The 20481-nt window shown below is 56.0% G+C and overlaps 2 protein-coding genes across 8 annotated transcripts in view; one reads left to right on the plus strand and one right to left on the minus strand.

The window, feature by feature from the left end:
- Nucleotides 1-17025, plus strand: part of Pole (DNA polymerase epsilon, catalytic subunit) — a 43843-nt gene extending 26818 nt beyond the window's left edge. For 3 of the 4 annotated variants that reach the window (XM_004635839.2, XM_023720576.1, XM_023720577.1), the window contains 20 exons: nucleotides 729-941; nucleotides 1144-1353; nucleotides 1541-1684; nucleotides 4698-4838; nucleotides 4966-5119; nucleotides 5196-5302; nucleotides 5386-5562; nucleotides 5646-5869; nucleotides 5945-6165; nucleotides 6624-6825; nucleotides 7811-7984; nucleotides 8995-9120; nucleotides 10404-10536; nucleotides 11152-11338; nucleotides 12154-12285; nucleotides 12387-12580; nucleotides 14952-15152; nucleotides 15414-15539; nucleotides 16074-16163; nucleotides 16242-17025. In XM_004635839.2, coding sequence (XP_004635896.1) covers nucleotides 729-941; nucleotides 1144-1353; nucleotides 1541-1684; nucleotides 4698-4838; nucleotides 4966-5119; nucleotides 5196-5302; nucleotides 5386-5562; nucleotides 5646-5869; nucleotides 5945-6165; nucleotides 6624-6825; nucleotides 7811-7984; nucleotides 8995-9120; nucleotides 10404-10536; nucleotides 11152-11338; nucleotides 12154-12285; nucleotides 12387-12580; nucleotides 14952-15152; nucleotides 15414-15539; nucleotides 16074-16163; nucleotides 16242-16355 — 3270 coding nt within the window. In that variant the 3' untranslated portion in view covers nucleotides 16356-17025. The remainder of the gene's footprint in view (nucleotides 1-728; nucleotides 942-1143; nucleotides 1354-1540; nucleotides 1685-4697; nucleotides 4839-4965; nucleotides 5120-5195; nucleotides 5303-5385; nucleotides 5563-5645; nucleotides 5870-5944; nucleotides 6166-6623; nucleotides 6826-7810; nucleotides 7985-8994; nucleotides 9121-10403; nucleotides 10537-11151; nucleotides 11339-12153; nucleotides 12286-12386; nucleotides 12581-14951; nucleotides 15153-15413; nucleotides 15540-16073; nucleotides 16164-16241) is intronic. The other variant, XM_023720575.1, reaches the window with a different exon arrangement.
- Nucleotides 17026-17865: 840 nt separating this feature from the next.
- On the minus strand, nucleotides 17866-20481 carry P2rx2 (purinergic receptor P2X 2). Of its 4 annotated transcripts, XM_023720558.1 has the most exons (12): nucleotides 20292-20481; nucleotides 19975-20110; nucleotides 19829-19900; nucleotides 19677-19752; nucleotides 19512-19608; nucleotides 19339-19419; nucleotides 19124-19262; nucleotides 18916-19046; nucleotides 18743-18833; nucleotides 18595-18660; nucleotides 18447-18524; nucleotides 17866-18251 (listed from the first exon to the last, which is right to left on the minus strand). In XM_023720558.1, exons 1-12 carry the CDS (start codon nucleotides 20453-20455, stop codon nucleotides 18150-18152), a joined length of 1233 nt encoding a protein of 410 aa, XP_023576326.1. In that variant the 5' UTR covers nucleotides 20456-20481; the 3' UTR covers nucleotides 17866-18149. The 4 variants fall into 4 exon arrangements, with proteins under 4 accessions (XP_023576326.1, XP_004635897.1, XP_023576327.1 ...); XM_004635840.3 differs by having other exon boundaries at nucleotides 17866-18524; XM_023720559.1 differs by having other exon boundaries at nucleotides 17866-18524; nucleotides 19975-20156; nucleotides 20281-20479.

Consider the following 20481-nt stretch of genomic DNA (forward strand, 5'->3'; position numbering starts at 1 on the left):
GAGACTGTGAGATGGAGGTGGGGATGAGAGCAAGAGTGGAGATGTATTGTATGCATGAGTCAAATCCCCACAAGGGACAGAATCATTACTGCAAACATGGGACAAACAAAATTGGAGAAAGGCAGTTCAGGCACGAACATAAGGTGCAGCCGCTGGGAAGTGCTGGACCTCACTGCTCTTTAGCTGGGAGCGGGTGCAGCGTTTGGTCGGCGGGCACAACCGGAGAAGGAGAGGGCAGCATCAGGAGTTAGGCTACCGTCTGCAGCTTTGGAGAGGTGGGACAAGCTGCCCTCCACCTAGAAAGTGACTGTGAGCAGGGCATGGTGGCCCGTACCTCTAATCCTAGCACACAGGAGGCTGACAGGATGGTTGTGAGAGTTCTAAACCAGCCTGGGCTACAAAGTGAGCTCAAGGCCAGCCAAACTGCATGGCGAGATCCTGTCTGAAAAAGTAAAAAAAAAGTGATTGTGGTGGCTGTTGTTCGTACCAGGGAATGTTCTACAGCAGTTAGGCACGGCAGAGCGATCCCGATATTCGCATGATGCGTGCCATTCCTTGGCAGTCAGCTGCTTTGTGGCTTGGGGAATTTGGTGCTTGATGGATTTTTTTGTGCGGAGCCGGGGATTGAACTCAGGCCCTTGCGCTTGCCAGGGAAGCACTTATTCCACTGAGTCATCTCCCTGGCCCTTTTAGGATTGAGTTTTAAAGATTTGGTTGGTTCTTTCCAGATTATGATGGCCCAGGCCTCTGAAGGCAGCCCGAGGCCTGGTGCTTCTGACATAGAGGACTTCGGCCTTACAAAACCACCGCTCCCCACTGTCCCTGTGGCCACTAAGAGGAAGCGAGTTCTCTGGGAGAGCCAGGAGGAGTCTCAGGACCTCGTGCTGACTGTGCCCTGGCAAGAGATCCTGGGGCAGCCTCCTGCCCTGGGAACCAGCCAGGTGAGAGACTGCAGGGGCAGGGTTGGGGTGGCTGCTCCCTGACTACGGGCACCCGAAGGCGAGCCTTCATACTGGGAAGAAGTTGTGGAGGTGCTTGGTTGTCACAGAGTGCTTGGAGGCTGCTAAGGCTTAGAAAGTGAGGGGTCACAGAGGGACACTGCTACCTCACCGCGTGCCTGCTGGTTGCCCCTGTCTGTTCTAGGAAGAGTGGCTGGTGTGGCTCCGGTTTCATAAGAAGAAATGGCAGCTGCAGGCTCGACAGCGCGTAGCCCGCAGGAAGAGGCAGTGTCGAGAGTTGGCAGAGGGTGCACCAAGGCATGGGGCCATCAGAGATGGGCCTGCCACAGGGCTGGGTAGCTTCCTGCGGAAAACAGCCCGCAGTGTTCTGGACCTTCCCTGGCAGATTGTTCAGGTGTGCACCTTGGTCCAGGCATGAGACACGCCAAGGGGAACAGCCACGTGGAGTCTGGGATGGAGGATGGCTCAGGCCTGTAGTTCTCTTCCCTTCCCAGGGCCCTTGGCCTGTGCCAGGGCAGAGCTGGAGGCTCCTGGGAGGCGGCAGTGTGTTCTGTGATGTGCTATGTTCTGCTTTCCTTTAGATCAGTGAGACTGGCCAGACCGGCCTGTTCCGGCTGTGGGCCGTCATCGGCAGTGACTTGCACTGCCTCAAGCTGAGCATCCCCCGCGTCTTCTATGTGAACCAGCGGGTGGCCAGAGCAGAGGAGGGGGCTTCCTGTCGCAAGGTATGGGGCATGGCTGTGAGCACCTGTGAGTGCTGCTACAGGTGGGAGCCACTCAGAGCCAGTGGCAGCACACCTGCCTAGCGCGCGAGGCCTTGGGTTACATTCCAAGCACCACAAAATGGGGAAACAACCATTGACCAGGAATGTGGGCTTTGGGCACCAGTACCCAGTGTGCTGTCTGGGCTCAGCAAAATCCCCAAGTGCCTCCTCAGGACATTGTGAGGACTACTGAAGCTGGTATTTGAGTGGCTAAGCACAGAGCTGGTCCAGAGCAAATACTCAGGTGAGAGCTGCTATTGTCATTGTCCTGAAGAGCTGGATAGCTGTCCGCATCTGTGCTTTCTACCCTGTCCCGATGAGTGGTGTGTCTCTTATGAAGCAGGCCATCTTGACATTGATTAGAAGTTTCAGACTGTTGATAGGTGCGATTGTTAACAGTTCTGTTGAGCTGTGAATCTGTGTACCGTACAACCCATCTGCTTAGAGGACTCCATTCTGTGGCTTTCAGTGAATTCACAGAATGGTGCTACCTAGAGCTGCAGTCAGTTTTAGGACATTGTCATCACCCCAGAAAGAAGCCTCCTATCCCTACTCCTTCCTCGGCCACAGGACTACTGGCCTGCTGTGTCTGCACATTCGTCTGCTCTGGACATGGCAGGTGGACAGAGCCGTGCAGCTGAATGTCTGTGAGAAGCGTTGCCTTGTGGCTCATTCTTGCAGGCTCTAGGTGGGGCCTCAGTTGGAGCTCCCCCATTAACACAGCTTGTTAACTTGGTGCACAGCTGGTTTATGAGGCGGTTCTCTGTGCATGTCTTGGGTGCTGTGGAGCACACACTGAGTGCTGCCTCTGTGAACCATTGAGGCATGCAGAAGGTACAGTGTGTTTTCTAGCCCTGTGTGGCACATGGCCAGCTGCTGCGGTGGCTTAAACTGAAGGACAGGTGGGCCGTTTTCCTGGTAAAGCACCACGGGTGCCGTGGCACAGCTCTTTGTACTGTGGAGGCACCTTACGTGTACTTCACTTCTAAGAAGTATTTCTTTCAAACTCGTATTCCACTGGGTCTGGCTCCTTTGAGCGAGGTTCACCTTGGGGTTCACGCAGAGAGATAAGAGAACACGTCCCTGGATCCCCCGAAAGCTCTGTCTCCCCCCTCAAGTGCCACAGCTCCTCTGTGCTAGGGGAGACAGTGGAGTGTGATTATTCATTGTAAAAATCTTTCTCTTTTTCCCCTGATTGGATAATTCTTATTAACTTGTCTTTAGGTTTACTGACAGTTTTTTTAGTTTAATTAAAAATTTTTTTTATTTATGTATCCAGTGCAGGGTCTCACTGCGCAGCTTGGACTCATAGTGATCTTCCTGTTTTCAACCTCTCCAGCGCTGGTATTACAGGCATGTGCCACCACGCCTAGACTCAGTTGCTGGCTCAGCCAGCCGTGCGGTTGGGGCCAATGTGGCCTGTGGGACCAGGGATTGAACCTGGTCCCTGTGCTTGCCAAAGCAGGTACTTAGTCCGCTGAGCTATCTTGCCAGCCCAGTTAACTTTTTTTTTTTTTTTTTTTGCTGTTGTTCGTTCTTTTTTATGTATGGTACCAGGGATCGAACTTGGGACCTTGCACTTGCCAGGCAAGTGTTTATGCCACTGAGCTGTCTCCCTGGCCTTGCTATGTGCTCCAGGCTGGCCTTAAACCCCCTTTGTATCTGAGGGTGGCTTTGAACTAAGATTTCTTCTGCCCCAGCCTTCTAGTGCTGGGATTGCTGGCATGCATTACCGTGTCCAGCTAATCTTCTTTCATCTTTATTTTATTGTTTAACTCATCAGGGAAACTTCACATGCTTTCTTTTTTCAGTAGTAAGGTTTCCATTAGCTCTTTTTATTATTCCCACTTGTCTGCTGAGAACCTGTCTTGCCCTTCCTTTCAGGTTAGTTGCTCGCTGGGTGGGCATAGTATAGCTGCTGTAGAATCTTTGCTAATGGCCGTATCCGGAGCATTCCAGAGTTGGCACCTGGCAGCTCTCGTCCCCCTTGAGAAATACTCATTTCTCTGGTGGTTGTTTTTGTTGTTGTTTAATGTATTTGGTACAGGGCCTCACGATGCAGCTTACACTCGTAGTGATCCTCCTGTTTTCCAGCCTCCCCAGTGCTGGGACTACAGCCTGTGCCACCACACCTGGACTTGGTTGCCAGCTCAGTGCACCCTGGAGGTCAGGCCAGTGCAGCACGTGGTGCAGGGGATCAAACCCTGGTCCCTGCGCCTGCCTAAGCAGGTGCTTAGTCCACTGAGCTTTCTCACTGGCCCTTCTGGTTGTTGTTAATGGCAAGAAACTTTATTGTATCCCAGACATTTTGCACTTGATATTGTGCGACTCAGGGCATTTTTTAAAAAAATCATTTAGCTAATGTTGAGGTTGCCAACCCTGTTTAACTTCAGACCTCCTGTCCTTCCTTTTCTTTGTGTAAAGCTTCCAGTCTGGGTACATGGGCTGCCTGTGTGTGCAGTGAGGGCTCAAGTGGCCGTGCGCAGACTTGGGGCGTCGCTGGTGGCACTCATGCCCGCCGTACAACGCCACCTCGGTGGCCTTGCAGTCCCTTTCTGTCCTCTAACCAGGAAAAGTTTGTTTTGGGTTTTCTGCTGACATCCTCTGACTAAACTCAAGATAGGGAAACAATAGGCCAGGAGTGAGATTGCTGTGGACAGCCTGGTTCAGGAGTGCTCGTCCGCTTTTCAGAGGGTGGAGTTTCCGTTCTAAGATGATTTCCAAGGTGTAGCGGCACATGCCTGCCGTCCCAGCACTCAGGAGGCAGAGGCAGGAGAATCACCGCGAGTTCAAGGCCCGCCTGAGCTGCATAGTGAGACCCTGTCTCAAAAAGACCAAAAAAAAAAAAAAAAGATTATGTGAATTCTGTAGTAGTGATCATCAGGAAAGGGGGCTAATTCATGAGCGCCGAGAGTCAGGAGTCTAAATGCTGCATTCTGTGGCCATGACAAGGTCCCTTCCCGACTATCCCCAGGTGAATCGGGTCCTTCCACGCTCCAACCCTGTCTACAATCTCTACGAGTATTCAGTGCCAGAGGACATGTACCAAGAGCACATCAATGAGATCAACACCGAACTGTCAGCGCCAGACATTGAGGGTGTATATGAGACACAGGTAACTGCAGCTACACAGCTGAACCAGCGGGGGATAGACGGGGGCATGCAGGGCTCTGCCCCATGGGACGGCGGGCCTCAGGGTAGGTAAGGCGCCAGTCCTGCTGCCTGTGTGTCCACTCTTCCAGGTCCCCTTGTTGTTCCGGGCTCTTGTGCAGCTGGGCTGTGTGTGTGTGGTCAGCAAGCAGCTGGTGCGGCACCTTTCGGGCTGGGAAGCTGACACCTTTTCCCTGGAGCACCTGGAGATGCGCTCCTTGGCCCAGTTCAACTACTTAGAACCAGGTATGGCCTGTGCTAGAAGCCCCCTTACTCAGTCTGCTCCTGCACATCTTGCTGACAGGCCTGCTTCCCTCTGCAGGGAGCATCCGCCATATCTACCTGTACCACCACGCACAGGGCCACAAGGCACTCTTCGGTGTCTTCATCCCCTCTCAACGCAGAGCATCTGTGTTTGTGTTAGACACTGTGAGTCCCTGATGGGGTCAGGCAGGACCTGGGGAGGAGGATGCTCCTGCTGAGGAGGGGAGCTAACATGCTGGCCTGTCCAGGTGCGCAGCAATCAGATGCCCAACCTAGGCACCCTGTACTCTGCTGAACACAGTCTTCTGCTGGAGAAGGTAGGCGCCGAGCTCCTGCCGCCCCCAAAACACACTTTTGAGGTTCGCGCTGAAACTGACCTGAAGACCATCTGCAGGGCCATCCAGCGCTTCCTGCTCACCTACAAGGTCAGGGAGCACGACAGCCTGCCGTGAGGGCCTCTGCCCCTAGGCTTGGTCTGCCAGCCCTTTCTTCCTTCTCCCTACTCCAGGAGGAACGCCGGGGCCCCACCCTCATTGCCGTCCAGTCCAGCTGGGAGCTGCGCAGACTGGCCAGTGAGATTCCTGTCCTAGAGGAGTTCCCACTGGTGCCCATGCATGTAGCGGACAAGATCAGTTATGGTGTCTTGGACTGGCAGCGCCATGGAGCACGCCGCATGATCCGGCACTACCTCAACCTGGACACATGCCTGTCACAGGCCTTCGAGATGAGCAGGTGAGCCCAGGCAGGTGCATGGGTGTCTACACGCACCTTTGTCGCAGTGGTCCAGCCTGACTGTCCCTCTTACAGGTACTTTCACATTCCCATTGGGAACCTGCCTGAGGACATCTCCACCTTTGGCTCCGACCTATTCTTTGCCCGCCACCTCCAGCGACATAACCACTTACTCTGGCTGTCTCCTATGGCGCGGCCTGACCTGGGTGGGAAAGAGGCTGATGACAACCGCCTTGTCATGGAGTTTGATGACCGAGCCACAGTGGAGATCAACAGTTCTGGCTGTTACTCCACAGGTGAGTGGCACATGAGGCCAGGCTAGAGTTCTGCTATTTGATGACATCTGGCAGCCAAACTCGGATCAGGAGCCAAGGACCCCAGGTGTGGCGGTGCATACCTACAGTATTGCACTGGGAGGCTGAGACAGAAGGGTTACAGTTGCGAGCCCAGCGTGGGCAACTTAGTGAGTTAGCAAGACTATCATAATAAAAATAAAAAGGGGCCCAGGGTTTGGCTCAGTGAGATGATCCTGGGTTCTATCCTTAGTACCTCAAAAAAAAAAAGTTGAGGCCACGGGGGCGAGTAATCTGGGTCAAAGATCAGCCACCGAGTGCTCCATGGGTCTGAGGTCAGGTGCTGATCAGAGAAAGCACCTGCCAGGCGCTGACTTCCTGGTGGTCACGAAGCTGTGACTGGACACCAGGAGGTGGCGCTGGAGCTGGCTGGGGCCGTGGACACACAGTGTCTTCCACAGTGTGCGTGGAGCTGGACATTCAGAACCTGGCGGTCAACACTGTGCTCCAGTCCCACCATGTCAATGACATGGAGGGTGCCAGCAGCATGGGCATCAGCTTCGATGTGGTCCCGCAGGCCTCCCTGGAGGACATGGTCACCGGCAACCAGGCCAGTGCCCCAGCCAGCTATGATGAGGTGGCCCTCTGCTCTAGTACCTTCAGGTATGGCCTCCATGCCTGTGCTGCTCCAGGGTAAGACTTTGCAAAGTGGGGGCCCGAGGCAGCATCCCTAGTCAGCGCGATGCCAGCCTCCTGCCCCAGCCAGCGTCCCCGTGGCCCTGGGCTGCGTCCTGCCTATTGGCGAGCCAGCTGTCCAAGCACTGAGTTCCGACCTTCCTGTTCCTAGAGGTCACTGCTTTCCAGTGTGATGAGTCTATGTCTGCAAGAGTCCTCAGTCCCCCACTGAGCAAATGGAGGGGTCAGCATGGGTTGTGACGCATTGTGGCCGGGGGGGGGGGGCTGGCACCCTGGGAGCGCCCCTCGTCCCGTTTCCTGAGGAGAAGGAGCTTGTGTACTACCGGGGGGGGGGGGGGGGCACCCTGAAGGGCACTTCCCGTGCACAGCCGCGCCTCTGCTCACAGTGCCTCGGCGTCACAACAGCCCAAGATACGGTGCAGGCTTAGAGCAAGAAGCAGCAGAAGAACCCAGGTCATGGTTTCATGGTGCAACTCAGAGTGAGGGTTAGTGTTCAGCTCTCGCACTCCAGAATGAGTGCCTTGGCCTTGCCCTGTCTCTGCCGCAAGAGAGGAGGGAAGGTGTCTTAACAGGGTGGTGGGGCAGAGCAGAGTCCTGAGAGGCAGGCGGAGGCAGCCTGACGCAGACTGTACCAAAGGAAGCACAGCCGCTGTGGGTTCCCTGTGTAGCACTGGGACCCCATGGATTTGTTACCCTCCTTGGGATGAAGTATGCCTCAAGCCTCCAGGGGCCACAGGCTGGATGTGCTGTCAGTGCCTCACTAGCAGGCGCCTGGGGTCTTCACTGTGTCCAGTTTACATGTCTGAGCCTCATCCCATGTCCTCCTAGACATTGAGACCCCAGGGAAAGGATATTCAAAGCTGGCAGGTGACAGCAGGTTCCCACCCTTGGGAATGCTGAGCTTGGGGTGGCTCTGTGGGTGTGGAGGTTGAGTCCCACTGTGCCCCTGCAGGATCCTGAAGAGCATGGTGGTGGGCTGGGTAAAGGAGATCATGCAGTACCACAATGTCTACGCTGACAACCAGGTAATGCACTTTTACCGCTGGCTGCGGTCACCCTGCTCTCTGCTCCATGATCCCGCCCTACACCGCACTCTGCACAACATGATGAAGAAGCTCTTTCTTCAGTGAGTGCCTGCCTGGGCTGGGCTGGGCTGGGCTGGGCTGGGCTGGGCTGGGCTGGGCCGGGCTGGGCCGGGCTGGGCCGGGGCGGGGTGGGGCGGGGTGGGGCGGGGCAGGGCCATTTAGGCTGTCTCATCTTTGCTGTTAGAAACAACTTTGTGCCGGGCCTGGGCCACTATCTTCAGAAGTGGCACCTTTACAGGTCTGCTAACTAGAACTCCTGAATCATGCTGATGTGGTCAGCATGGCCAAAGCCCCCCAGAGGCTGTGACAGGAACACTTCCCAGACTCCCACTTCAAAACACTGGGTACACATGCCCGTCTCTAGGAGCCAGTGCTGTCCAGTTCCATCAAAGTCAAACTTTATTCATAAAGTCATACTCTTCATGTCCTTTGCCCCTTATTCTGTAGTTTTGCTGAGCATACAAAGCCAGTGATACGTGCTGTTACCCTGACTACTCAGGAGGCTGAAAGGGGAAAATGGGAAATTCAAGGCCAGCCTGCAAATTTAATGATTGTGCCTAAGGGGAGAGGGGGGAGGAGAGAGTTCTCTATATAAAAAGTAGTCATTTTTCTGTGACAAGTTTGCAGATTTCCCCCCCTCAGCTTGTGACTGTCTTTGCCTTTGTGTGTGGTCTTGTGCTTTTGTCTTCGTCTTTGTTTTTTTGAGACATGGTCTCACTGTGTAGTCCGGGGTGGCAGTGAACTCACTTTGTAGCCCAGGATAGCCGGGCACTCACTGTGATCCTCTTGCTTCAGCTTCCCGAGTGTTGGGATCACAGGTGTGGTGTTCTCTTGTTCTTAGAAGTCCCTGCTATCCTGGGTGGGATGGCACAGTCCTGTAGTCCTTGCTGCTCGGGAGGCAGACAGCAGGAAGTTCATGGCAATCCAGGCAACGAATGAGACCTTGTCTCAAAAAGACCTTGTCTCTGCTCTCCATGTGGCTCCTGTCCAAGTGTAGCAGGAGGCTTGTTTCCACGGGTGACTCCTGCATTGGTTGTGAACTTTGTCACAGGCTCATTGCTGAGTTCAAACGCCTGGGCTCCTCAGTCATCTATGCCAATTTCAACCGCATCATTCTTTGTACAAAGAAGCGTCAAATAGAGGATGCCATTGCCTATGTGGAGTACATCACCAACAGGTGGGCTGGGTAGAAGGTTCTGGCATAGGGGCCCCGAAGCAGCAGGTTCCCCTGTGGGAAGCTGGGAGTCCCTGGGACAGAGCACCCACCAAGGTTAACCCACATATTCTGGGGAAAGATGTCTTCTGCCATCAGGTGTGCACATCCAGTGTCAGGCGTGATGTTGGAGCTTGGGGCACTCAGGCAATACCTGTTGCCAGAAGGAAGCTCTTGAAGATGCTGTGTGCACACCTTGCTCAAGCTGGGGGTGCAGTGGCCCAGAGTACCAAGTCTGAGTAGCTCTCAGCTGCAGGAGCCAGAGTCATAGGCCTGGCTGTGAGTCCAAGGCTCCTGCGGCTTGACTGACTACTTGTATCGCAGAGACTGATAGAGCAAGACAACCCCCCCTTTTTCTTAGTTCTAGAGATTGAACCCAGGACCTTTTTATTGCCTTTTATTCCTCAGACTTTTATTATTATTACTTTTTTATTTTGATAGAGTACCACCAAGTCTCTGAGTTGCCCAGGCTGGGCTGGACCTTGCAGTCCTCCTGCCTCAGCCTTCCGGAATACTATGATATGGGTATGCACCACCACAGCTGGTGAAGGCATGACTTAGAATGGGAGCTCATGTACCAGGTGATAGCCATATTATACAGGGATAAAGTACACCCTGAGTGCAGTGATTGGCTGTGGGGACATCTAGCATCTTCTGGAAGAGGGTGTCCCTCCCAGTGAGTGTAGAGACCGCTGTGCTCCTGCAGACCTGCTGTGTGCTTGTGCCCATGCAGGTCCACGCAAGCTGTCTGCCTATGCCTGGCAAGTGGCCTGGTCCACTGTGGTGGTTCTGAGGGCTCAATGGGGCAAGGCTGGTGCCCTGTTGTGCACCTGGAGCAGAGTATGGCCAAGCAAGTACAGGAGCACCAGCAGGCCTGGCTGCTCGGCCATTTGGAAGGGCTGTGACAGGACTTCCTTGTTCCCCCGGCCTTCCTGTCTCTCCCTGAGTGCAGAGCACTGGGTCAGCTGCAGGGGTCACCTTCCTGTGGGGAGACAGAGGTGACAACAGGAACCCTGTGGCTAGTCCTCTGCCACCTCCTGAATGGAGCGTCTACTCTCCATGGTGGCCATCAGCTTGGTGCAGCTAGTCCCCGACCAGTTATCATGGCATCTTTTGTGTTGCCTCCCCTGGTAAATTTGGGGGACAGCCTACTCCCATTTGAAGCAGGAGACAGTGAGTAGCTAGCTATTCAGAAAATAGGGGGCAGGCAGTTTCATGGAAGCAGTTTTTGTTTGATTTCTCTGCAGCATCCATTCCAAAGAGATCTTCCATTCCCTGACCATTACCTTCTCTCGGTGCTGGGAATTCCTTCTCTGGATGGACCCGTCTAACTACGGTGGAATCAAAGGGAAGGTTCCATCCAGTGTTCACTGTGGCCAGGTGAGAGCTGGCAGAGATGGGGCACAGCATCTGCTCACTGCAAACTCACGGCTTAAGAGGCAAGGTGGGTAGCACCCAGGTGGCTGTAGAGCCAGCTTCAGTTGGAGCCAGAGGTCATGGTAAGCCCTTTGGAAAGGAACTGGCACTGAGGCCGAGGCCGTGTTTGGTGACAAAGCTCCATGCAGCTCTGGTTGGGGTCAGGAGCTAGGGTCACACCTGGGGTTCAGAAGAAAGGAAGTGCAGACAGCATAGATGGTGGTTCGGAGCAGGATTCAAGTGGACAGGGATATAGAGTAGAAGTGGACTGGACATTTCTGGAAGACCAGGGCACGCTGAGCGACACCAGTAAAGCCTGCTCTGCTGGCTGGCTGTGAGCTCCTGCTTAGTCCATCCTCCTGCCTCAGCCTCCTAAGTGCTGGGGCTACCAGGTCTGTGCTGCTACACCTGGTCAAGGAAGAGATTCTTAATCTCAGAGGGAAGCTCTGGGTGTAGAGTTGAATAACCTCAGAGCACTGATTCTTGGATCACCCACTGGCAGGTCCAACTAGGGCTTGGGATTGGGAGGTTCAGGCCCCAGGGATGTCTTCTGGTCATATGCAGGCCCATCTGTTATAGCAGGATACCCAGAAAGAAGAGGGAGCAGAGGATGAGCAGGAAGATCAGGAGGACCAGGAGGAGCTGGAGGAGGAACAGGGAGTGGAGGAACCCGACATGGAGGACTTACTGGAAAACAACTGGAACATACTGCAGTTTTTGCCACAGGCAGCCTCCTGCCAAAGCTACTTCCTCATGATTGTATCAGGTGAGCCCAGAGCAGGGTGCCTGGCTGAGAGCTGGCGAAGGTAGCTGTGACTGCATGAGAGACGAGCTCTGTGCCTCTTCTCTTTAGGCAGCAAAGAGGGTCTCTCTCCAGCCATCCCTCTCCAGGACCCAGGCACTGCTGTCCTCAGGGCGTCACGCAGTTTTCTTGATTGTGTTCCCCAACTGTATTTGGCAGTGTGCACATGCGTGTTTCCTGCAAGCATGGGGGGAGGAGGCACACCCCCCTCCCCCCGTCCCCCCGTGCGTACATGCTTGGCAACGGCCCTGGACTCCTGCGCTAACTCCAGCTCCCCAGCCCTGCAGCCCAGCTCTTCACGTCCAGCAGTATCTAATGTTTAGGGTTTGCAAACCAGGTTGTTGCAGTTGCACACAGATGAGGTAATAAGGAGCCTCTATGGTTCAGGCCGTTCACTGGAGCACAGTAATGAGCAGTCAGGCACACATATAAACACACACACACACACGCAGTGTCAGAGGTGGTGGCACTAAGGCTTGCATGTGTTTCTGTCTACTCCTTGAGCCTTGACCTTTCTAAGCTGTCTCTCCTGAAGTCCTGGGCATGTGGGCTCAGAGGGGCATAGAGAAGCCCCCTGGCTCGGGGAGCTAGGCACTCTCTCTCTTCATCTGTCCACAAACTGCTGAGGGTGAACCGGGCACCAGCAAGTCCCCTTCTTAGGTCACTTCTCTGACTTTCCACTTGTCTGAGGATAGCAGATATGGTCGTCACTAATGTGAATCTCAGCCAAGTCCATTAGGTGGTCTGACAGCCTCAAGAGTGGCTGGCTCTCTCCACAGCATACATTGTAGCTGTGTACCACAGCATGAAGGATGAGCTGAGACGCAGTGCCCCGGGCAGCACACCCATGAGGAGGAGGGGCTCCAGCCAGTTCTCCCAGGAGGCTGAGGGGCAGGCAGGATCTCTTCCTGGTGAGCCGTGCTGTGCAGAACCCTCGGGGTGAGTGGGTGGGCAGGGGCTGGCCTAGGGTCAGGTGAACTGACCCCTTCCCTGTGCCCTTCCCTCTTCCCAGGAGTGATCACCTTCTCCCAAGATTATGTGGCCAATGAGCTCACTCAGAGCTTCTTCACCATTACACAGAAGATTCAGAAGAAAGTCACAGGCTCCCGGCACTCCACTGAGCCCTCTGAGATGTTTCCTCTGCTGCCTGGCTCTCATTTACCGCTCAATAACCCTGCTCTGGAGTTCGTCAAATATGTGTGCAAGGTGAAGTCCCGCCAAGGGTGCCTGCCGGGGCACTTGGGTTCAGGTGGCCTAGGCAGGAAAGGCCATGCTAGTGGGGCCCACGCTGGGGTAGACAGGCCAGTCCTAAAGTGTGGGCTGAGAGAGGTGCTGGGGCCATGTGCAGATGCAGCACCCTGCTGTGGGAGGTCGATATGCTGGTGAGTGTCTTGGCCAGGCAGTGGGAGGGAGGACTTGGTGGGTCACATGCCACCAGTGAGCCATAACTGAGCTTAGAGACCAGATGAGGTGACTTGAGAGTTGGCTTTTCGGGAAGGGCAGGCCGAGGACTGTGGGAATGAGATTACCAGATAGCGACCAGGGGGCGTCTTCCCTCACAAAGCTTGTGTTGTCCGGAGTGATACCTGAGCTTTCCACCAGACTGCGTCAGCCCTGGCAGCAGCATGCTGAAGATCAAGTGACTGCTCGGGGTTCTCTAGAGGAATTAAAGCCTTACAATGCTTTGCTTTTACTGAGACACAGTGGGCATGTGATAGTGTGAATCTGCGGTGCTGGCTAGGCAGACCACCTCCCCTCCACCGCATCGAAGTACAAATCCCATTCCCTGCTCGGGCTCTCATGTGCCCTCTGCCCCTGTGCCACTTCATGTTAAGTGTCTGTGATAGTACTGAATGTGTGGTACAGCTGTGGAGGTGTCCCTGGGCACCATCGGCAGCACGGAGCTGTTTGCTGGTGCTCACAGTGCTGAGGGCCAGGCCTGGCTGCTTCCACGTCACAGCATGTGTGGGATTTACCCGGTTGCTGTGAGCAGGACCTTCTCCACTGCTTGCAGGGTCCGTGGTGGACAGTCAGCCCACAGTGTGCTTCTTGCTCCCTTGTGCAGAGGCACCGGAGGCATTTCAATTTTGGTGACTAGTAACAAAGCTGCTGTGCACAGTCTTCAGTGGGCTTTCGTGTGCACATATGTTTGTCCTGGTAAAAGCCCGGGAGGAGGATTGCTGGGTGGTGGAAAGGCTTGGACTCTGAGAGGCTGCAGAGGCAGCCACAGCCTGGCCAGGGCCTCACCCATTGCACAGTCTCACCAGAACTTCGGGCTGTTGGTTTGTAAAATCCTTCTCCCATTCAGATGTGTGTGTGGTAGAATCTCATTGCGTTGTTTTGCATTCACCTAATGTTGCTGAGCACTTCTCGTGGGCTTGTTTGCTGTCCGGGGCTTTGGTGAAGTATTTAAATCTTTTGCCCATTATTAATAATTGAGTGTGTTCTTTCTCATTCTCTCTTTTTGAAGGGGGATCAAAGCCAGGTCTTTTCACATGCTGGGGAAGTGAGCAACTTCTTTATACCCTGGACACAGGCCCTTTATCGGATGTTGTAAACTGGGCTTTGATGTTACAGCGAAGGATTATTTTTTAGGAATTCTTTTTTTTTTTTTTTTTTTTATTTTGTTAGAGAGAGAGGAGAGAGAGGAGAGAGAGAGAGAGAGAGAGAGAGAGAGAGAGAGAGAGAGAGAGAGAGAGAGGAGAGAGAGAGAGAGGCCAGCTCAGCCCACCAGGGGGCGGGGCTGGCTGGCATGTGGTGCTGGGGGATTGAACCGCAGTCCCTGATGCTTTGCCAAGCTTGTTCTAAGTAGGTGCCTTAGACCACTGAGCCATCTCTCCAGCCCAGGAATTCTTTTTTAAGGACATTTTTTTCCCCTCTTTTCTGCAAGTTGTGTATTTGGTTCCACATTAATTTTGTTAGTGCATGCTTACAGCTCATAAGGAGTTGTAGACATAGATGAGAAGTTACCATTCTTCTTATGTCCTGTTCTTGTCCCTCCCTCCTCCGTCTCAGTGGTGCACGTTTAACCTGTGAGTTAAGTTTTGTACAGTGTGCGTGTTAGAAGTCAAGGTTCTTATCTCTGCATGAGGGTATCGGTTATCCCAGAGCTGTGGTGAGCTCGTGCTTTTGCAGCTGAGTGCTCTTTGCACCTTTTCAGAACTTAATTGGCTCCATCTGTGTGGTCTCCATCCGGATCATGTGTTCTTTTCAGTATACTGCTGGGTCCTGTGTGCTAATATTTGTTGAGGTTTTGTGTGTCTGTACTCGTGGCGGTTACTGGTGTGTGGCTTCCTTATGGCTTTGTTTCCTTGCCTTTGGTGTTGTACCAGGGTAATGCTGGCCTCCTCGGGCGAGTTGGGTGCCTTCCCTCTTCACTGAGGTATTCTGTAGAACCAGTGTTGTTTGTCCCTTGGCACTTGCTAAGTTCATCAGCAGGGCCTCTGTCAGTGGAAAAACCACAGGGGAAAGCTGTCCCCTGGCTGCTGAAGAGGCTGAGGGGCAACAGCATAGGGTTCTAGGCGGATGGAGGCAGGAAGGCCTTGGTGCTGCTTCCTGATGGCTGTGGTCCCCTCAGGTGCTTTCCCTGGATACAAACATCACAAACCAGGTGAACAAGCTGAACCGAGACCTGCTTCGCCTGGTGGATGTGGGCGAATTCTCTGAAGAGGCCCGGTTCAGAGACCCCTGCCGCTCCTACGTGCTTCCTGAGGTGATCTGTCGCAGCTGTAACTTCTGCCGGGACCTGGACCTGTGCAGAGACTCTTCCTTCTCCCAGGTTTGTTCAGACCTGGAGGGGGCCCTTCCTGGTGGAGCCTGCAGCTGCTGCTGCCCCTGCTCTCCTGAGGATTAGGAGCAGCCCCTCCTGAGCCCTGTTTAGCTGTGGGCCTGGATGTTGTCCTGGTAGAAGTCGGCAGGCAACGGGGTGTGTGGTACATGCTGCAGCAACTCTGGGCCTGGGACTCGTGGGGATGCTGCTGGCCAGGCTGCTGCCCAAGTCTGCTGTGGCCACTGCTTACCCCTCTCCCTACTCTCCTAGGATGGGGCTGTCCTGCCACAGTGGCTCTGTTCCAACTGTCAGGCTGCTTATGACTCGGGTACCATCGAAGCCGCCCTGGTAGAAGCCCTGCAGAAGAAACTGATGGCCTTCACACTGCAGGATCTGGTGAGGCTCTGCTGTTGGCCAGGGCTGAATGGGTAGGCAGTGGACACTGGGGATCTGGGTCACCTTGCAGGAGACAGCACCTGCTGACGTGCCTGTCAGTGCCCTTTGGTACCAGCCACAGGCAGGACTGGCTGCTAGCGCTCGCACCCCAGTAGAGGGTGAGAGTGAGCGCATTAATCAGCCTGCGTGAGCAGCACCAGAGAGCAGCAGCAGACGCGGAGCTCGGTGGTGCCCCCAGCTACAGCAAGTATCAAGGAAGCCGTGGAGCGAGGCTTGAGCAGCCTGCCCATGTGGTACCCCAGATGGACAGAACCAGTGGGGCCCCGAGGAATCTCCAGGGTGTGGCTCTGGGACAGGGACCCCAGCGAGGCAGATGGTGTTGGGAGGCTGGGAGGTCTGGGTGAGGTCTCGTGCTGTACCTGTAACAGGCCCGGTATGGCTGGCAGGCTGGTCAGTCTTGCCCAGGGAGCATCCTCCTCAGCACAGGTGGGTGGTGGGGCAAGGGCGCCATGCCCATGGGCTGCCCTGTTGCAGGTCTGCCAGAAGTGCGGCGGTGTGAAGGAGACCCACATGCCTGTGTACTGCAGCTGTGCAGGCGACTTTGCCCTCACCATCCACACCCAGGTGGGCTGCGCTCCCAGCCCGTTGCTTCCTCTCCTTCCCTGGGTGGCCCTGGTGTTCTGCATCTCTCTCTTCCTCTAGGCCTTCGTGGAGCAGATCAGGATCTTCCGGAACATTGCCCAGCACTACGGAATGTCCTACCTCATGGAGACCCTGGAGTGGCTACTGCAGAAGGGCACTTGGGTGGGCCCTTAGGAGGGCCCTGGGTGCCACATCCCCATGTCACCAGAGCCCCAAGGGTGGCCACGAAGGGCCCTGAGTAGACAGCAGCAGGAAGTGCGTGGCCTGAGCAGGTCACCCACTCAGGCCTCAGGTCCCTAGGGTCATTTTCCGTGGAGTGAATATGTTTTGAGGGCTCCTATACCCAACCGCTGGGGGAAAACCGCTCAGACATACAACTTACCCTGTTCTTCCTCTCACCCCAGGCTCCTGACCACCCCAGGGCAGGGCTGGGAGGGAATTCAGGGATTTGGTGGCAGTGCAGAGGTTTCTGTGGGATGAGGGTTTCCTGCTGTGCATGGCGGCTAGAGCTGCCCCCTGTCCCTAGCCTGGTGGGAGAAGGATCTAGGCTGGTTTCTGGGAAACCTAGACCCTACCTTGTAGGACTGGGGTGCTTGCCCCTTATGAACTTCCTGTTCAGAGCAGGCAGGAAGGCGAGTCTGTGTCACCTAGTATCCCAGCACCGTAGAGGGTCCTGCCTCTTCACACCGGGATGATGGTGGGGCAGCTGAGCCCACTCGCACCCAGGCCTAGGTGGGGGGAGCCAAGCAGGGCCTCTGAGAAGGCAAGGCGGAGATGCTGAAGGCTCAAGTCCCTTCGTCTTGGCTGTCTGATGTCACTGCTGTGCTTTTTCACTTAAATGTTACACTTTGCCTAAGATTCTGCTGTGTTTGTGTGAGCCTAGAAGGCAAGTAGTTTGGTATCTAGCATCAGCCCCTCTTCCCCGCCCTTTAGAAACTTGACACTGCTTGGACCTGCTAGCTTGGAATGTGGGCCAGGCCTGAGCTGCAGAGAGGCCTCATGAGTGGTGATCTAATCAAATTAGGGCCAGTAGTGAGAGGAAGGAGGGCAGGGGTGACCAGCCTTCCTGGAAGCAGACCTGGAGATGGGTGAGGGGTGTGATTGGGCCCAGCAACATTTGTGCCTCGGCAGAGCAGCTTGTGTCAGGACAGCTTCTCAGTGAGGAACCCAAGCCTCCAGTGGGTTCCTGACTTCAGCCAGGGCCCCGAACATTCTCCAGACATCTTGCAGGGGTTCTGGTGGGCTGTGTAGACTTGCCCAAGAAGGGAGGCTCTTCACAAGCATTGGGAGCTGGTGTCACCTTGAAGCACCCAAGGTATCACTGGGACTTGGAATTTGTGCTAGGGACCTTCTAGATTTGGTTTGGGGCAGACTCCTGGGTTGCCTCCCAGCTCCTGGGTCTTAAGACCAGGTGACATGAGAGCAGTATGGACAGAGGGTGCTATCTCCCCTGTACTCAGCACAGTGCCTTGCCAACACCTGGCACTGCATGCACGCACATGTACACACGCACATGCACACCATAACTGGAAGTGCGCTGGGCTCCAAAGGGAGGTCACCCATCCTGGGCACACGGCAGCCAGCAGCACCCCTGTGGGGATGCTGTCCTATGTGGTTTGCCCAGTCTCCTGCCTTCCCCCAAGAACAAGGCCAGGAGTTCCAGCTCAGTTTTATTGAACTCAGCATGCTGTGACTTCCAAGGGAAGTGTTTGGGCAGAGTTGAAGTGCTGGGGCGCGGGGTCAAGAGCACAGACAGCTCCTCAGAACTCAGCTGTGATGCGGGGTCCCCTGGAGTGTGTTGAGTTGACACAAACCCCACCTGTCTGCAGACTGCGGGGGGAAAGGCTCTTTTGCTCAGGGCTCCTGCCCCTGGGCTGCCAGGGCATCAAGATGTGGCTGTGGGGTATGCCAGAGCAGCTGGGCAGGGACTTTGGAACCCAGGTCCACAGCACAGTGAGGACCAGGAGTTCAGAGCTGGGCCAAACCTTTGGGATCTGTGGGTGTGGAGTCCTGCTGGAGCGACTCAGAGGTGGGGAGCCCTTGTCCCCCATGTTGGTCAGGGGGATCCACCTGCTCAGACAGGGCAGAGGTGGTGTGGGGTTGTGGGGGACAAACAGATTTGCTTGGTGCTGCCCTTTGTGGGCCCTGCTGGCCAGGGCCAGGTGCCAGGTCCTGGGAGCAGTGACTGGCTGGGGGAGGCGCCTGGCCCAAAACAAGGGCAAGCGTCACTGGCCAGCTGCTGGAGGGCCTTCGTGGCGCACACACCTTGTCAAATTTCTTGTGGCTGTAGACCTTATTTTTGTTCATGAATGTTAACAAGATCCAGTCGCACAGGAAGGAGCCCTGAGGTGAGGAGACCAGTGGGTAAGGGCCTGCACCTCCAGCCCACCCAGTGCCCAGGTGGGTTCCTTACCACCCCGATGGAGGTCAGTGCGGTGGCCAGGTTGATGATGGTGGGAATCAGGCTGAACTTTCCTGCCTGAGGAGGGTGGGCTTGTTGAGAGACTGCAGCAGCTGCTAGGGCCCCAGTGTCTCAGGAGTTGGGGTCCACACCACATTACCTGACCGTGCACAATGACGTCAATGCGAATCCCATAGGCCTTGATGAGCGTGCGGGTGGTGGTGCTGTTTACCCGGTAGTACTTGGCAAACCTGGGGTGGGTGAGCCGCTGCCCAGCAGGAAACTGCCTGCGGGGCCCCTCCGCTCCCATGCCAGGGCCTTCTGGGAAGGTACCTGAAGTTGTAACCTGAGGAGGCAGGGATGTGCTTGGGGTCGAGCCTCCGGAAAGAGTACTTGGGGTTGCACTGAGATGCAGGCAGGTCCAGGTCACAGTCCCAGTTGATGACGATCCCAATGACGCCACCCTGCAAGGAGGGGGAGGGGTCATCGCAGGAGCACATGGTGGGAGCTGTGTGTCCTGTCAGGCTGGCAGAGGCCTTACCCTGTGTGCCAGCTCCGTGAAGTTCTCCCCTGCCTGCTCCACGATGAAGCCCAGCCGGAAGATGGGGCAGTAGGGGTCGGAGCCCTGGTCGAAGGTGCAACGCCTCAGGTAGTCGTCCTCCCGGTGTGCAATGTTGCCCCTAAGGGTGGCAGAGGCCTGGAGCCCCGCGCCCATCCCACCATGGCCATGCTGGCCCCCAGGCCCTGCTGACCTACTTGGAGAACTGGAACTTGGGGTAGTGGACGCTGTTCTTGATCAGAATGGTGAAGTTGGGGGCCATCTTGCCCAGGAAGTGACTGAGGAGGCAGAAGGTTGTGAGGCCCTCCCCTGAGCCCTGCAGGCTGTGGCCACCACCACACACACCCCCACTGCCATCCTGCTCCCATACCTGACTGCGGCCCCGTCCTCCACAGGGCACCACCCAGACACCTCGCAGGTCTTGGCCACCCCGTGATAATAGGGTATGCAGCGCCCCGTCCGCAACCCTGCAGGGCAGATGCAGCTCAGCCTGGCCCAGCTATGACCCACCCTGCCACCCACACTGCCCACTGACCATTGCCCAGCATGTCTAGCTCTCCAGCCATGCAGTCGGCATCCGAGTAGCAGGTGGCGTTAGGGACCCTTATGCTCTAGGGTGGAGGAGGAGGAGTCAGAGACCCACGCTGTTCACAGCCAGGGCCACCTGGCTTCCACCACTGCCCTCACCTCCGGGCAGGTGCCCAGGGTCTGGAAGGGGGTGACCTCGATCCTGGTGATGATGCTGAACACGCTGCCCCCCTGGACAGAGAGAGGGGCGTGGGCCAGCCAGCTCCCAGCCTGGGGCAGGGGGCAGGGCCTGGAATGGGACACACCTCGGGGGGCTTCACATACTCCTCCACGTCCCACACTTTGTGTTCGGACTCTGTGATCCCCTTGACCTTGGTGATGACGGAGCTCTCCGGACCCGTCTCGCTGTCCTGGTAGCTCTTCTGCACGATGAACACGTACCTGCAGGGTGGGGCTGGCTCCGAGAGGCGCAGGCAGGACCCGGCCCCTGTGCGCACCGGCCCCGGGGACCCTCCGCAGCCCTGCGCCGCTTTCCCGGCCCGGCTCCCCTCTGCTCAGCCTGGCAGCCGAGCTGCCCCTCCCCGAGCCCCGCCTGCCCCCAGCCCACCCGCACCCTGCGCACCACACGAAGTAGAGCAGGATCAACAGCTGCACCGCACGGTACACGATCCCCAGGCGCCGGTTGCGCACCACGATCACCTTGGGCGTCTCGTAGTCCCAAAACGCAGACCAGCAGCCCTGGGCCAGGCGCCAAGCCGCGGGGGCTCTGGAGCGGCTGTCGGCCATGGCTCCCCGCGCCGCCTCCAGCCGCG

The sequence above is a fragment of the Octodon degus genome, unplaced genomic scaffold (assembly GCF_000260255.1).
Source record: "Octodon degus isolate 3935 unplaced genomic scaffold, OctDeg1.0 scaffold00076, whole genome shotgun sequence".
In the NCBI taxonomy this organism is placed as follows: Eukaryota; Metazoa; Chordata; class Mammalia; order Rodentia; family Octodontidae; genus Octodon; species Octodon degus.

Bases quoted from the DNA above. Each gene is read 5' to 3' on its own strand.
- P2rx2 (XM_023720559.1), bottom strand. From the start codon at position 20,455: ATGGCCGACAGCCGCTCCAGAGCCCCCGCGGCTTGGCGCCTGGCCCAG. The intron at 19,047-19,123 runs GTAAGGCCTCTG...CCCTCCTTGCAG, and splicing joins TCACGGAGCTGGCACACAGG to GGTGGCGTCATTGGGATCGT. The intron at 18,661-18,742 runs GTAATGTGGTGT...CACCCTCCTCAG, and splicing joins ACGTCATTGTGCACGGTCAG to GCAGGAAAGTTCAGCCTGAT.